Source organism: Periplaneta americana, chromosome 1 (assembly GCF_040183065.1).
Source record: "Periplaneta americana isolate PAMFEO1 chromosome 1, P.americana_PAMFEO1_priV1, whole genome shotgun sequence".
Taxonomy (NCBI): Eukaryota; Metazoa; Arthropoda; class Insecta; order Blattodea; family Blattidae; genus Periplaneta; species Periplaneta americana.
In genome coordinates, this window is record NC_091117.1 from 208,015,369 (window position 1) to 208,033,102 (window position 17,734).

General features: G+C 35.4%; 1 protein-coding gene across 1 annotated transcript in view; it reads left to right on the forward strand.

Annotated features, from left to right (window-relative positions):
• The window catches only part of Aplip1 (JNK-interacting protein Aplip1), a 122,960-nt gene that overhangs the window by 86,168 nt on the left and 19,058 nt on the right, over positions 1 to 17,734 (forward strand). The window contains exon 4 of the mRNA XM_069836563.1: positions 511 to 627. Coding sequence (XP_069692664.1) covers positions 511 to 627 — 117 coding nt within the window. The remainder of the gene's footprint in view (positions 1 to 510; positions 628 to 17,734) is intronic.

Consider the following 17,734-nt stretch of genomic DNA (forward strand, 5'->3'; position numbering starts at 1 on the left):
CGATAATATGCACAAAAAAACTGAAGCCTGTATCTAAATGAACGGCCACCAGTTTCAAACATGTGTTTAAATATCCGTATTATGATTATTTTTCAATTTAACTTCATTCTCTATATTGTACGCTAATGTGCTGTAGACAGTATAATACACACTGCATAATGAATACGATTGTATGGATAGCTCAGTTCGTGAGTAAAAACACTTATTGTTAATACTGTACTGTATTTTGATTAAACAAAATCCTAATGAAAATTATCAAACTCAGAATTACGATATCTCCTAGTTTACCTAAATGGATGAATTACTTTTCTTCCCTCCTACACTTAGTAAAGTGATTTGTTTATATTTTACGCTAGTATCATCGAACTTCAATCGTGGAAGGGGTTAGCAAACGGTGTTTCCGGCTATAAACCATTAACCCAAAGGTATAGCCAGGTTAATATTAAAAATGTTAGTAAAAATAAAATGATGTCCCTGTATAAGGACCTTATTTTAATGTGTTGCCCGCAGATGAGGACAGCTCGCCGGACTCGGAGAGGTTCCACAGTACTGACGTGGATTCGGGCAACTCCACGGCTCACTCACCGGACGGCCCCAAATCCATGTCTCCACAACTCGGACATCAGGGTGAGTGCCATGTGGTCCTCCGAGGACAAATGCAGTAGGCAAATAATTGGGTAAGATTAGAAAATCTTCATATCCTAAAGTTAGTAAGAACATCACTAGGTTGATATTCCAAACACTATTCCAATTGTACTGTACAAGCCTCATGCAAGGATGTACGAGAAAATATACTAAGGTGAAGTGGTGTAGATAGGTCTGGTGATCATCAGGGACAGCTGTGCCGTGGTACAGAACGCTAAGCACCATTCACATCCGTGTGGAAGTGGAAGGAGAAATTTATGAAAATCTAAGTATGTTTATTTTATGACTAGCCGTACCCGTGCGCTCCGCTGCACCCGTTAGAAATAAATATAAAGTAATTACATAATTAAAATAGGACGTTTGATCCAGGGAACATTCGTGTTTGATAGAAGGATAAATCGTTTAATATTTTACTTAATTTAAATTGTGTTTAAATAATTAAAATGCGATCATTTCGGTCCAGAGAGCACTCATTTGGTGCAATGACAATTCCTTTAACATGTTTCTTAATTGTTATTACATGCAACCATAGTTTAATGAACATTGAGATCATTTAGATTTAATGTCTATACTTTATTTTACTTGCTATATGTTTCCATTGAATTATGGTAATAACTTAATTTTAACCTTTCTTTTCTACGAATTCAGTAAATGGCGTTTGGCCCACTATGGTTCTGAACCCTTCAAATAACTTAAATTATATTATATAATATTACATATTATATTATATTATATTATATTATATTATATTATATTATATTATATTATATTATATTATATTATATTATATTATATTACATTACATTATATTATATCATATCAGAAGTTACTGTAATAACATTATAGCATTATGTCCATCTAGAGAAACTACACTTTCCAATGGTGAAATAATAATTAATTATACAAATCGGTTAATTTAGCTTCCGATATTACTTCATACAAACACAGAAACAACCTTAAAGTGGTTTCACCCAAATGTACTGGATTATGCCAGTCCTGTGATGTTTATTTATTTTTTTTTAAACAGGTGAAGATTTTTATCAAATATTTGCAAAATAGCTCTTTCCTTTTACAAACTGGACGAAAATTCCTTCAAGGGAGGATGCCCTCAAAATTCACTCCTTAATTCACTTTCAATTGTCAGCTCCTATATCAAAAGCCATGTTGAAATATGCGTCAAAATTAATAAACGAACGAGAAGTGTTTGTGAATGTGAAAAATGTCTGTTTCGCAGCAGAAGTGCGGAAAAATGTGTGTGACTGAGGACAACCTTCTTTCATTTGCTGTGCATGGTGCAGGAAATATGTATGTTTTGTGTGTGTTTTATGACATTTATTATAATGAATCATGTACAAAATGAAGTGGAATAGAAACAGAACAGACACCAGTGACCTGCCTACGTGAGCAATATTTCCTTGTTTATTCTTTACAATACAATGTTAGTTAATTAGTAATTTGTTTAAAACATGATGAAGCGTTCAGTACATTGAGAAATATGATATACGTAAATAGATTACTGTGATCACACTATTAATCATCATTAAAAGAAAAAAATATATAGAACTAGTTAAGATTCGAACTTAGGTTGTCTAGATAACAACTCAGTACCCAACCATACGAGCTACGCTTTCACACCGTCTAATGCTTCCCTATTAGGCACCTAACGGAAGTATGTCACAAACAATAGCCAATATTTCCAAAACGAGGGGTAATTGGCCACCCATACCGGGTATAACTTTAAACAGTACTTCTTGTACTTTCATCTCACACAATCTTATTTCATTCGATGATATACAGAGCGTGTCCTCTCCTTGTTAGTTCTGCTCAAAACCATTGCTACTTTCGTAGGAATGAATCAGCTGTTACTCCTTAACGGTTGATAATCGGACACATGTTTATATGACATTTTATGTTCAAAATTGCCCATTGGAACTGATTCCTAAAGGCGGGTCATTAGTCATGAATCACCCTGTATTTATAGTGGCAACACATCTGATTATTTGGTAGAAAATGACAGTCAAATGTTGACGCTTATTTATGTAAATATATTTAACTTACACAATACATTTTTTCCATTTATAAATCGAATTGTAAACGGAATTAAATTTAACTAGTGGCTTATGCAGCAAATGCTGCAAACTAAGTTCATTAGACGTTCAAATAAACATTTTTCAGATTTATTTTCAATGAAGAATACCAGACATTCTGAAAGTTATTTGCTTCCATAATAATGAAAGATACTCTCTCTCGAACCAATACTGAAAAGAACCACGCATATAAATATCTACACCACCCCGCCATTAAATATATGAAAAAGACCCAACCCCACTTGATTAATAACTATAAAAATATTTGATTTTTAATATTATTATCTTACGTAAGTTTTATAGCTTTCAGTAACATATACTATATATAGCCGCCACTCAGTAAAATATAGAAATCAAAATCTAATTTAAGTCATTCTCTACATCTACAGAACTTATATAACCTCAACATTTTAACATTCATATCATCAATATAGCATTAATATGAAAAATAGTCACATCACGGCATTAACTACAATAATATTTCATTTCTAATGGTAATAATGTCATCAAACCACCTCAAGTTTTGTAGTTTTTAATATCCAATACACAGCGGTACCCAGAAAATTACACGCCACAGAATCGAATCTGTAAATTATTTTAATAAGTTAAGTTTTTAATAACCAATTTAATTTGAGCTCTAAATATGTCAGCATTCTTGCAGATCATGGTCTTCGTGTAATATTGTTTACTGTAGTGTGTGTTTTGTTTTATTCTGAAATGCAATTAGCTAGTTCTCAAAACTGACGACAGATGGATTTTGGAAAATAGGAAAATTATGTTGAAAAATTGACATTTCACTGGAAACTACTATTTTTCTGAAAAACTTTGAGTTCCAAGCTTCAAAATGAGAGGTCTTTCATTAAAATCCGTTCAGCCGTTTTCCAGTAATTTCCATTACCAGTTCAATTTATATATATATATAGATGTTAGTGCTCTATTTCGAGTATTTAAAAATATTTGGTTTTTACTCGATCTCTCACCAGGCCACTATGTTGCACGTGGGAAAATGTGAACCTCGTTTCCTAATTTTAAACGTACGTGCCTGCGCGTGTTTGCTCGACTGACTCGCTTCCGCCGAGACCAGACATCTGTTCCAACAGGATTTTTCAGGAGAAGAGATCGCGAACTATGCACGGCCAGCCAATCAATGTAACCTGGGGAAAATATATACCTTGGTTTGCATAATGCAATAATTATTCAATTTGTATTTTTAAGATTATTTCCAACAGGATATAAAATCTTTACCAGCATAATCAGGAACAAATTGGATAAACATTATGAAACACTTTTCGGAGAAGAACAAAATGGCTTCCGAAAGGGAAGATCATGTTGCGATGGATATTTTACATTAAAATTATTGATGGAAAAACGCCGAGAATTCAACTCAGAAACGCATATTGCTTTCATTGATTTGGAAAAAGCATTTGATAGGGTGAACAGAAATAAATTATTAAATGTATTAGCCACAGACCATGTTCCACAACAACTTATAGCAAACATATACAATATCTATAAAACAAATCTAATTACAGTAAGGTGTGAAATAAATTATCGCATTGGACAGAAATTCATACAGGAGTAAGACAAGGCTGCGGCCTTTCACCGTTGCTATTATATATATATATATATATATATATATATATATATATATATATATGAATCAAATAATTAGAGAATGGAAACAATTGCCTCATGGTGTATACAACTCAATAGACATTTACAACTAGATTCATTACTTTTTGCAGACGATTTAGCTCTGGTGGCATCCTCAGAAGATAAATTACAACGTTCAATTTTTAATTTTAACAAAATTGGAATTAAATATGATATGAAAATCAATAAAGAAAAAACTAAAATTACAGCCTAGAAAAATATGTTTAAATTAAAAAATATTAGAAAGGATAAATTATTTTACATATCTCGGATACACATGATCTTTTTTCGATGAAGTAGACATTTCACAGAAAATTTCTAAATACACCAAAACAATGGGAATAATTAACACCATTATGAAACCTTCCCTAGTACAAAGGCATACTAGAATTCGCCTTTACAAGACCTTGGCGAGACCTGTACTTTGTTACGGCAGTGAGGCATGGATATTGAAGAAGAAAGACGAAAGCAGAATAACGGCTAATGAAATGAAATTTATGAGATATACAGCGGGATATACGAAATGGGATCACAAACGCGATGAAGATGTAATGGAAGAATTACAACTAGAACCTGTAATTAATCATGTAAAACATTATCAGAACAACTGGATAAATCATCTGCATTGCATGCGTAGAGATAGAATCCTAAAAGTCATGCTCCACTATCGTCCAAACGGGAAGAGATCTCTCGGTCGTCCAAAGAAGCGCTGGATTGAAAATTCAACTGTGAGATCGTAACAGGCTATTTGGCCTAATACTTGAAGGGAAGAAGAAGAAGAAGATGAAGAAGAAGAAAGATTATTTCCATTATAGTTAGAATGTCTAAGAGAGGGAAGATACCATACGAAAAAAATATTCAACAACATAGAAGAAACATTCACAATATCATATAAGAAATTATCGATCACATTGGTTTCAACTGGAACTAATATTTAGCGACTTTGTTTCAAGTTATATATATATATATATATATATATATATATATATATATATATATATATATATATATATATAATCTTTCTGAATCAAGAAACCACACTCCCACTGCATACACTTAGAGTCTTTTATAGGCATATCCGTAGTTACGACAGAGGTTCCAGAGTTCGTTATGCTTTCCATTGGGCTGGAGCTTTCGGCAAGGGCAATGGATTTTTAAAAGTTATTAAATCCTTAGCATGTCTTCCCCGGAAAGAATGCAAAGCTAAGAGGCCTGTATCGTACATTTACGGCACATGAAGAACTCTGTCTTTGTCCCTGAGAAGAGGACTTCGAAAAAAGATTACATTCATCGCCAACCTCAAACACTGGAGGTAGGACAATAGATCCTCATGGATGGAAAGGAATGGAATTTACGGGAGGGGACACTATGCCCAGCACTGCGACCTGTTACGATCTATTGCGCTAACCCTCAAGCTAGGCGCATTCCCAAACCCACACCGGCTGACTACACTAAGGTTCGCTGCGTACCCAGGTTTCGAGCAGGCAACTCCCCCTCTCGTCCCTAGGTCAGCCCCCTCCGTTCGTTGCCAGCTGGCGATTGAGGAATGCTATGGAATGATGACGAAATGCAGAAATGGTGACGGAATGTTATAGATGCCTAATAAGGGGAAACGGGAGAACCCGATAAAAACTCCAACTACGACCTTGTCCGCCTCAAGTGTCACTATGGATATTTCAACAGTAATCTCACTAGAGGTTTTGATTTATCTAGAGGAAATCAAAACTCGAGTGGGATTTAATTGACTATTACACGATTAGAAGAAAGTATATAAAGATTAGAAGTAACAAAGTACTCCAATACAATAAAATATTAATTGGCTTACGAAAATACAACTGTCTTCAAATGTGTTATTGTACCATCTCAACATTACGCTAGATGGCAGTAGTGTTTTATGATTATGTTTTCTTGTTATCAGTTGTGTCCGGTATGGCATAGTTGCGCCCCGCGGTCAATTGGGAGGCCTAGGCATGGCATAGTTACGCCCCGAAGAAACCAGGTAGCAGAAGGGACATGGCATAGTTGCGCCCCGAAGAAATCAGGTAGCAGAATGGATATGGCATAGTTGCACCCCGAAGAAATCAGGTAGTAGAATGGATATGGCATAGTTGCGCCCCGAAGAAATCAGGTAGCAGAATGGACATGGCATAGTTGCGCCCCGATGGGCATAGTACACACGAAAGTGATTGTCATAATATAAACAAATTACTTACAAATATTACAGTGATAGCTGCATTGAAATCAGGTAGGCCTAGCATATGATCAATTTTACTATTTAAAATAACACTTTTCAATCGATCACACACAATAAATGAACTGCATTTTTTGTTTGTACATCGATATCTTAACCCTACGGTACAGGGTTTCGAAAATTGAAACTTACAACCATTGTGAATTATTAACTCTTTACCCTTTTCATTAAACTTAACATTCATTTTAAATTAACCTTACTATACGCCACAGACGGTGTGAAAATCATTAATAAAATGTCAACGGCTCATTCATTTGAATATGTCAGTTAATAAAGTACTGCCAACTTCATGGTGTTCATTTTAACGGTATCGATAATGAATATTAAATCGATAAGAAATCAATAAGTTTGGTTGATTACGATGCTCGAGTTTCCGTAGTGCCTTTTTCTCTGCCTATTTCATCGGGGCGCAACTATGCCATCCCCTTTTCTCTACCTGATGGGAACGGGGTGCAACTATGCCCACAAAACAGGGACCCTTTTTTATCTGCTGCATTTTATCTAATCGTGGGGCGCAACCTACGCCCTGCCCGTTGTGTCAACTATGGAATCTTCATTGAACTCTGTGGACGGTTACTAGTCAAGAAGGCTTTGTTGATTCAGTTTCATTTTTATTAAAACATTTGCATTCCACTTCAATCATCCGGATCCCAGTAATCAACGTCACTTGACAAATGATTTTCAATAAATCTAAGTATTAACCAATCTCTGATACGTGACTATCCATAATATCATATAGCAGAAGCTATAACAAACATAACCTAAATAATATAAACAAGTGTCAGAAAAGTTTTAATTAGGGATGATGAAATAAACAAGAAACGTTTTAATTAACGATGATGAAATAAAAAATAAACATGAATAATTTTAAAAGAAACAATTATTGAAAGTACAATTTTCAAATTTGAATGTTTTAGTGGTTGGTGGTTCAGTTGATGTTATATTGGACGTGTGCGTAAAAGAAGTGAACTCGTTGATGTACATGGTGTAGCCCTCAACTTATTCAGGATTTCCGAATGGTACTCTTCAGATATGACCAGTGATCTTTATTAATTCTTGTTCTTGAATGCCAATGCGAGTCATATTTGAAAATGCTGTGCATCGACTGGAGTGGTTTATAATTTTCTGTTTTTTGACTTCCAGACGAGTGCAGTTTGAAATGTTGGCAAACAAAGAAACAAATGCTAGGGTAGTGATAAAAATAAACAAATGCTAGGGACGCGATAAAATTGTGCGATAAGCAGCTATGATTGGTTGAAAGACGTCCTTTCGTACCGTTTTATTGGTCAAAAGTAGTGTGACGTAGTAAAACTGTAATAGTCAATAAAAAATCCCAGACCTTATAAGGACTCGAACCTTAGTCGCTGGAGGTCTGACCGCACCGCCACGCAGGAGCCCATCCCCATGGAAAAACAAAGTGTTGTCCATGCTCCACACTCATTCACACACTTATATACTATTTGTACATGAATGATACTATTGACTTTATATTTTCAAGTTTCATATTTTACAATGTTAACATCCACTTACTGTATATTGTAATTATATAGGCTAGTCACTTAAGACGATGTTCATATTGATATGCATTATTATATAATAAATATTGCTTCTACAAATCTGATGTTGCCAAAAAAAAAAGGCGAAAACGTTCATTAAGAAATAATTGTATTAATAAAAAATTGAATTTTATTGATATATTTTAACAAAAGATAAGTTTTAGACTGAAAACAAATACTGTGTATGTTTAAGATTTTTTTATTTATTTTAGTAGGTTATTTTACGACGCTTTATCAACGTCTTAGGTTATTTAGCGTCTGAATGAGATGAAGATGATAATGCCGGTGAAATGAGTCCGAGGTCAACACCGAAAGTTACCCAGCATTTGTTCATATTGGGTTGAGGGAAAACCCCGGAAAAACCTCAACCAGGTAACTTCCCCGACCGGGAATCGAACCCAGGCCAACTGGTTTCGCGGCCAGACACGCTAACTGTTACTCCACAGATGTGTGGACTGTGTTCAAGGTGGAAGATTAATTAAGATTTAGACTGAGAACGAATATTGTGTTTGTTTAAGGTGGAAGGTTGGTTAAATGTTTACAGTGAAATTGGGTATGAAGTACTGTAGGAGAATTCTACATACACCTGGAGCAATCATCCGTAAATGTGCAGCCAATAGAATATGTGTTCGGCAGCACAAACGTTTGTCAACAGTTTTTCCCTAATATGAAACGAATGAAGTCAAGATTAAGAGTCGTGTAAGAGTGCGTTAATAGCTGTAGTGAGGCTGCAGAACCAAATTCTCTTAAACGAGATAATGAAAACCTTACTAAAAACAAAAAAAGTATGTTAGTTGCTACATTATCGGTGCATATTAAACAGTAATTACAATTTCATATGGTAAGGCAGTATTTTGTTTAATATTTATTTATAGTTATTATTTGATTTTGCAATCATACACAGAGTGGTAACAGTGTCCCTATTTCATATACAGTATGAAGGAACGTGAAATGTTTTCACTGCCGCATGGACAGCTGATGTCTCGTGAGTTAACAGAGCTTCCCGCTCAGATCCGCTTGGGTACGAGTCAGGTATTCACTTCCAAAGCGAGTAACAATCTTTACCGGCGCTGACCTTGAACATCGCTTTATTTGTGTCTACAAAAAATATTACTCAATAAAACATACAATCGTTAAAAGTGCTTGAAGTTTCTTTTTTTTTTTTCCGTTATACAAGATGTGTGTGTCTCAGTGAAACGTACAGCAGAGTTCGTATAGGTCAGTTTCTGTCAGATGAGTTTCCAATTCACTGTGGGCTAAAGCAAGGAGATGCACTATCACCTTTACTTTTTAACTTTTCTCTAGAGTATGCCATTAGGAATGTCCAGGGTTACATCAGCTGCTTGTCTATGCGGATGACGTGAATATGTTAGGAGAAAATCCACAAAAGATTAGGGAAAACACTGGAATTTTACTGGAAGCAAGTAAAGAGATAGGTTTGGAAGTAAATCACGAAAAGACAAAGTATATGATTATGTCTCGTGCCGAGAATATTGTACGAAATGGAAATATACAAATTGGAAATTTATCTTTTGAAGAGGTGGAGAAGTTCAAATATCTGGGAGCAACAGTAACAAATATAAATGATACTCGGGAGGAAATTAAACACAGAATAAATATGGGAAATGCCTGTTATTATTCGGTTGAGAAACTTTTATCATCCAGTCTGCTGTCGAAAAATCTGGAAGTTAGAATTTATAAAACAGTTATGTTACCGGTTGTTCTGTATGGTTGTGGAACGTGGACTCTCACTCTGAGAGAGGAACAGAGGTTAAGGGTGTTTGAGAATAAGGTGCCTAGGAAAATATTTGAGGCTAAGAGGGCTGAAGTAACAGGAGAATGGAGAAAGTTACACAACACAGAACTGCACGCATTGTATTCTTCACCTGACATAATTAGGAACATTAAATCCAGACGTTTAAGATGGGCAGGGCATGTAGCACGTATGGGCGAATCCAGAAATGCATATAGAGTGTTAGTTAGGAGGCCGGAGGGAAAAAGACCTTTAGGGAGGCCGAGACGTAGATGGGAAGATAATATTAAAATGGATTTGAGGGAGGTGGGATATGATGATAGAGAATGGATTAATCTTGCTCAGGTTAGGGACCGATGGCGGGCTTATGTGAGGGCGGCAATGAACCTCCGGGTTCCTTAAAAGCCAGTAAGTAAGTAAATAAGTATACACGATGTGTAACTAAGTGTAATCTCTCATTTCTTTCATATTGCTTATTAAAATCATTTTTGCTTTAGAGAGAAAATAATCAGTACACCTGTAACCATCTTTACATTATATATATATATATATATATATATATATATATATATATATTTTAAAGTCAAATAGAAAAGGACATCAAGTCCTGAACTTATCATTGTAATAAAAATAATTGTCAAAATTAAATGTATTTCTACTCCTGTTACGTATTGTAGTTCATCACCACTGATCTAATGGTATACAACTTTAAACATTTTTCCTTTGCATCCACTATCCACATTCGAGATACCAGCCATGTATGTATTAACTAAAAATGTGAAAAAGTTATTAGATCTTACTTGATTATTGCAGAAAAACAAGCCGAAATCTCCCTCTGCTAAAACTTTCAAGGACAGGAAAAATAACACGCACCTTTCACAAGCACAGCTCTCAACTAACTCCAGTCACCCCGTTGCATTCCGGGTACGTTCAAGTATACAGGTCTAGCTTCCTAAGTAGACCGATAGAGCTATAGTGTCCCATAATACTACTTTCTCCTGTATTTACTGAAGTTCCACTTCAAATATGAAGACAGAAGTTATGTAACTTAAACTACGATGTAATAAAGTTCCATATTCTACTAAGACTGCTCCGATATCTTGCATGAATAGTATTAATCCAGTCTTGCTACGACCACAACAGTATTCTGAGAACGACAAAAATACACTTAATATACAGACACCTCCTGATAGTTGTAACAAACCATTAGACCTCGGATTTTTAGGCACTTAGGGCCGTATTCATAGACATTTTTAGCGCGGGCTTCCGGTGGATGATCAGCGTTTTTCGTATTCATAAACCAGTGTTAGCGATAGGATATGATTTGAATTCTGTACTAGTAACCTGTGGATAGCCGGGGCTAGCTTAGTACGCTCGTAGCGCGTGCTGCGAAATGTCTATGAATAGCACCCTTAAAAACTAACTTTTATGCACCTAAAATAGGCTCTGAATTTATCAAAATAGGCATTAAAAACATAGATTTTGGGACCTTAAAATACAATTTCAAGCAGTTAAAAACTCCAATTTCCTAGACATCACCATAACAAAAATTGACAACAAACACACCTTCAAAATATACAGAAAACCAACCACCACCACCACACACATACACAACACATCTAACCACCCCATACAACACAAACATGCTGCATTCAGGACAATGGTACACAGATTACTCAACATACCCATGAACCAACAACACTACAATGAAGAAGTGAACACAATCAAATTCATAGCACAAGAAAACGGATACAATCCAAACATAATAGACAACATCATAAGGAAGACAAAACAAAAACTTAACAAACACATAAATACACAAAACACAACACAAACACAAGAACGCAAGAAATACATCACACTAACATATGAAAACAAAAACACACATAAGATCGCATCTTCATTCAGAAAACAGAAATACAACATAACATACAGAACAGAAAACACACTACAAAGACATCTCAACACACAAAAAACACAAACAAATAAATACGACCACACAGGTGTATACAAACTCACATGTAATAGTTGCGACAAGTTCTACATAGGACAGACAGGAAGATCATTCCAAACTCGCTACAAAGAACACATTAAAGCTATAACCAAAGGACACAACACATCTACATACGCCGATCACATAACCAATGCCAACCATACATACAATAACATAAATACGGACATGGAAATCCTACACACACAACCCAAGAACCAAAAACTCAACACACTAGAACAATATGAAATATACAAACACACTAAAACACACCCTGATCAAATTCTCAACACACAGATCAATTTCAGTACACACACACTATTCGACTCCACAATCCAACACATTCCAACAATAAAACACACCCTCCTAACAGGCAGAGAAGTTCGAGATGACGCCGCGATCTAGTAGGCTCTGATGATGGTGCGTGATGCACTGAAACAGCTGTAAGCCGGACGAATATGACATATTTAACACGAGTAAGTCCACTAGTTCATCAATTAGTTAAAAATACTTTTTTATGCAGCTAAAATGTAATTTCTATCCACACAAACTAGAGTAACTATAAAAATACAATTAATTTGTGAGTATTAAGCATTATGATATACAGAGACAAACAAAAACTTCTTCTTCTTCTTCCTCTTCTTCTTTCCCTTGGTTTAACCTCTCCCTTTTAGGTTATAATTACACGACTCACGCCACCCGGGCCCTACAGGGCCGCGACTTGTCCGGAGAGGAATTAATCTGTGGATCACATACATACTTTTTTGACCACACAAGGACATGGAGGGCCTCCCCGGATGAGGGATCAGCTCAATGCCGGGGCCGCCTCCGATACACGACAAATATTTAAGACATTACACAGCATTCACTCACACATATGAAAGGATTAAGGGAAGGATCGCCGTCCATGGCCGGACTTTCAATAGGTACAATCCCGGCATTTGCCTGGAAATAACTGAGGAAACCATGAATAACCTCAGTTAGGATTGCCGGCCCCTGGGATCGAAACCCGGACCTCCCGAGTGCAAGGCCAGGCCTCTACCACGCCGCTGCCCGCTGGGTTCAAACAAAAACAATAAACAAATATTGTGATTAGAAACTTTATTTATGTTAAGTTTTAAATTATGAATAGGCCTACTGGTACGTAATTTTTAATGAATTCTTCGTCCTCATTACTCTAAGGCTGTTAATACATAAGTGCTCACATTACAATTAATTTACAATTAACGCATTACTCATAGTTGACGTTGTAATATATAACAAGGTTTATCTCTAATTTTCTTTTGTGAAACTTTGCCTTTTCTTAGACAGAACCATTTTATAAGCGAAAAAATTCTTCCCAATGATACCGAAGTAATGGATGCATAATTAAATGTACCAATATTTGCAATGCAAATTTCTTTAGGGAGAATTACATATTACGAATTCATCACATTCCTCTCTGCTCAAGTGCTCAACAAAACCAGACACCTTCCAGGAATTTCTTCATTCCTACACCCAAACTATTATAGGATATTTGAACCAAAGCCACCCCATGACAATCAACACATTCTCTTTTTACTGCTACACGAAAATTTAAAAAAAAATATATGTAACAAATAGAAATAGGCAATTTTAGGATCTAAAACCTAAAAAATAGGTCTCAATGAGCAAAATAGGCATTTTAGGTACAATAAAATTGCTTTCAAACGTTCATATTTTATATAAAATGTAAATATATTGAACTAGTTTCAGTTTATTCCTACAGAAAAAAAAATACGCATGTAACCTAAAATCCGAGGTCTTCAAATCATATTACTTAAAAAATATGGCAGCAAATATTTCAAATTTTTCAAGATTGAAAGATTGCCCATTTTTATTTGCCCCTAATAAAGTGTATTCTCTCACAGTGAATTTTCACCCAGTAAATAATAATAATAATAATAATAATAATAATAATAATAATAATAATAATAATAATAATAATAATAATAATAATAATAATAATAATAATATTCATTCTTTCATTCATATTTTTCTGCCCAAAGACAGGTCTTTTACTGCAAACCCAGCATTCCACTACTTTTCCTATTTTCTGTCTTCCTCTTATTCTTCGCCATATTTTTTCATTCCATTTCTTAACCCATAGCCCTGGTCACATATAACAGATTGATCACCCTAATGCATTTTCAAGACCACAACTTTTATCAATAAAATTGCACTATGCTGTCATCCAGTGATTGCGAAAGAAGTCACGCTATAACCCTGATGCAATTGCATGGAGTAATAGCTTGCAACAGTACTTCCATCTAGCGGTCGTTACCAAAAAATTCATTTTCGACAATGGAGATCCTAGTGGTTGTTCTCCATTATATATTGCCATTTCAGAACATGGGTACACAGCGAACCTTAGTGTAGTCAGCTGTGTGGGTTTGGGAATGCGCCTAGCTTGAGGGTTAGAGCAATAGCATGAAAGGTCGCAGTGCTGGGTCATAGGCCCCCTCCCGAAATTCATTTCAAATCACGCTAAAGCAGCCGTGGCGAGAACGTGACTCGCGAGACATTGTGGCTCGCAGTGATAACTGTGCATTTCGCTTGCTTCTAACCTCCGCCAACCCCCACCCACTCACTCACTGGAGTCAAACTCCGTTCCATTTGTATTTGTCTCTGACCTGCGAGTGGCATATGTCTCTCTCGAAACCATGTACGAAAGTCCCAAGTAGGATGGGAGGACGCATTTTTTTTGCTGTCAATATGATGAGAATATTAAATGTATGATTTGTTCACAAGTATTACGAGAAAAACGGTTGTATAACATAAAACGGCATTATACTACATGTTACTGATGAAACATTAAAAGGTTAAGTGTTATTGTTGGTGTTATCATAATCATCATCATCATCATCATCATCATCATCATCATCATCATCATCTTCTTCTTCTTCTTCTGCTTCTTCTTCTTCTTCTTCTTCTTCTTCTTCTTCTTCTTCTCTGTACGTCGACCCTTTTTCAGCAGATGTACGAATAAAGCGATTAGGTCTTCAATTTGAACTCACTCATTTACTATGTAATGTCAAATGAAAGCTAGATGTAAGGACTTGACAAATGTTGCCATAAAATAAATATCCGAAGCTTCGTTCTCTCCCTTGGTCTGTTGAAGCCATGTTCGCTACAACTTACGTTTGTGAAAAATTATTTTCAACAATTAAAATAGTAAAAACCAAATTTAGAACATGACTGATAGACAAATACCTTCGTGATCAACTACGACTGGCAGTAAGTGACGTAATTCCTGATTTTGAAACTTTGTCGCAGAGACATGCTGCAGAGAGTTAATTTTAGGTTGTGATATTGTTCATTTATTGTTCATTTCTTTCTTCATTACACCTACTGAACATTAGTTTGTAGCCTTGTACTGTATAAAATTTTATTCAAGTGCTTGACGTAAGGAAAATGAAAATCCGTTACTAAGTCAGACAGTTGCTTCACTTCCCCTTCGGGTGTCCGCCTCCCTCCATAGGTCTATGCACGTTGCAGGTTACACAGTGGTTCGGCGCACGATCACATTCTCACCACGGCTGCGCTAAAGTAATCCCAGTAATAGAAATGACTACCGCTCAGTGGATAGTAGCCTACTTGTGCTTCCCAATCAAAAGTCTGCAGTTCGATTCCCAGCGTAGGCAGAGATTTATCTTTCCAACGCGATTACATGTCTATCCTCGTCTTGTACTTGAACTCTGACATCTCCGCGGTGGTAGTAGTGTATCATGTTGACCACAAGTTGAGGAAATTTCGTCATGTGAGAGTTAGCAGTGTAGGTTCAAAGAATGGCTACATGAGCAAGATAGTAGCGTGTGCATTTATCTGTCTACAGGCCTCTAGAAATACACTTCACTAAATATTATTTATTCGCTCGTTTTTATACTCTCTCTCGCTATCATAATATTAATACTCGATCACAACGCGATAACACGCTAGAAATTCCACTTCACACATCATCTCTGTATTCCTCATCTTTCACTGTTGCTACCTCTCGTCACTGGAACTCTCTGCCGCCTGAAGTCAAGGGCTGCCGAACATTGAAATCTTTCAAATCCAAGTTAGAAAATTATCTTATGACGAGTTGCCAAACTAACTTACTGTTAAGCCAAGTGTTGTATTCATGTTTCCACGTATTCACTTTTTTATGTTCTAGTGATATTTAACTTATTTTATATTTTTGTTTTCATATTTCCGATAATGATAGCCTATATCTATAATGTGATAAGTTGAGCTATATATAATCATAATTTTCCTTACTGTGTGTACTTAAAAAAATTGTATTCATTGTATGCTTTGTACTGCACTATTTTATTACTATTATTATTATTATTATTATTATTATTATTATTATTATTATTATTATTATCATCAATAATTGTCTTATTTTTTATACTTTGTATGTCTAATTTATTTTGACCTGCTGTTCACATATTTGTATGATGATTTTTCCTTTCTTTCTGTATGTTATATATTATGTCTGATTTCTACTTACTTGTTGTTTACATTTTATTATTATTATCTTATACAGTTTTGTGTGTAAAATTGTAGTGTACTTTGTAAATTTGTAGTGTTTTTGTAACGCAGTTTTACTCCTGTTTGAGTGTTAGAGAAGGCCGTATGGCCTTAACTCTGCCAGGTTAAATAAATCAGTATATTATTATTAGTATTATTACTATTATTATTATTATTATTATTATTATTATTATTATTATTATTATTATTATTATTATTATTATTATTATTATTATTACTTCAAAAATAGCTCACATGTCATGCCTTCTTGTTTTGCATATAAAATAGCAGAATTTTGTTGGATAGACCTACACAAAAGAAGTCTGGCAACGTCGCAATATTAATATATGTCTCTCTCTCTCTCTCTCTCGATTAATCCCTTTTTAATCAATAATATTGGTTTACCAAAGAAGTAAACAAGAAGAATAAACACCAAGCAAATTTCTCCCGCGTTCCTGAGGCTGGGCACAGTTCACAGCGGGACGAGTTGCGATACGAAGGAACAAAGGCGAATTCTTGGTGAACGATTTCGTGGCAGTCCGGAAAATCGTCGAACACGCGCCTCACGCAAGGCAGACACTCGATACGCTGACGTCTTAGTGCCAATCGATAGGCGTTCACCACGAAGACAGCAATGGAATAAACTAGTACCTTACATTGTGTCTATGCTGGTGCATCCCATAAGTGCGACTGCAAAGAACACGATCTATGTTGAAGGTAACAATTGCACGTGGCCGCCATTTTGCTATCAACACACACACACGTACGCTTTGTTATTTCGTATATCTTAGCTATGGTGAAGGAAAACAGGAGATGCACAGACAGTCAAAACGTAGTGCTGATGGCTAGGAAGCACAGATCGCTAGTTATAGAGTAGGCAAACCTCAGATGTAAAAAAAAAAAAAGAAGAGGGGTAATCTTTTTTCTCCCATTTTAGGGATGGCGACAGATTAGTATTTGTATATACTGTATTTTACGTTCATTATATGACTCCATTCAAAGAAGTCTATTATTATTATTATTATTATTATTATTATTATTATTATTATTATTATTGATGGAAGTCGAGACTGAAGAATAAAAAACGACGACCGTAAAGTTTATTTTTGTGCATATCGTCGTTGTTCCTGCAATAACCCCTATGTGCAAAATATAAAATTTGTCAATAGGAAGAGTACACATTTAATGCTCATTCACAATAAAAATTAAACATAACGTAAGCGTTAACTTCAGAATGTAAACGTTACGGTAAAATCAAGAAGTCAT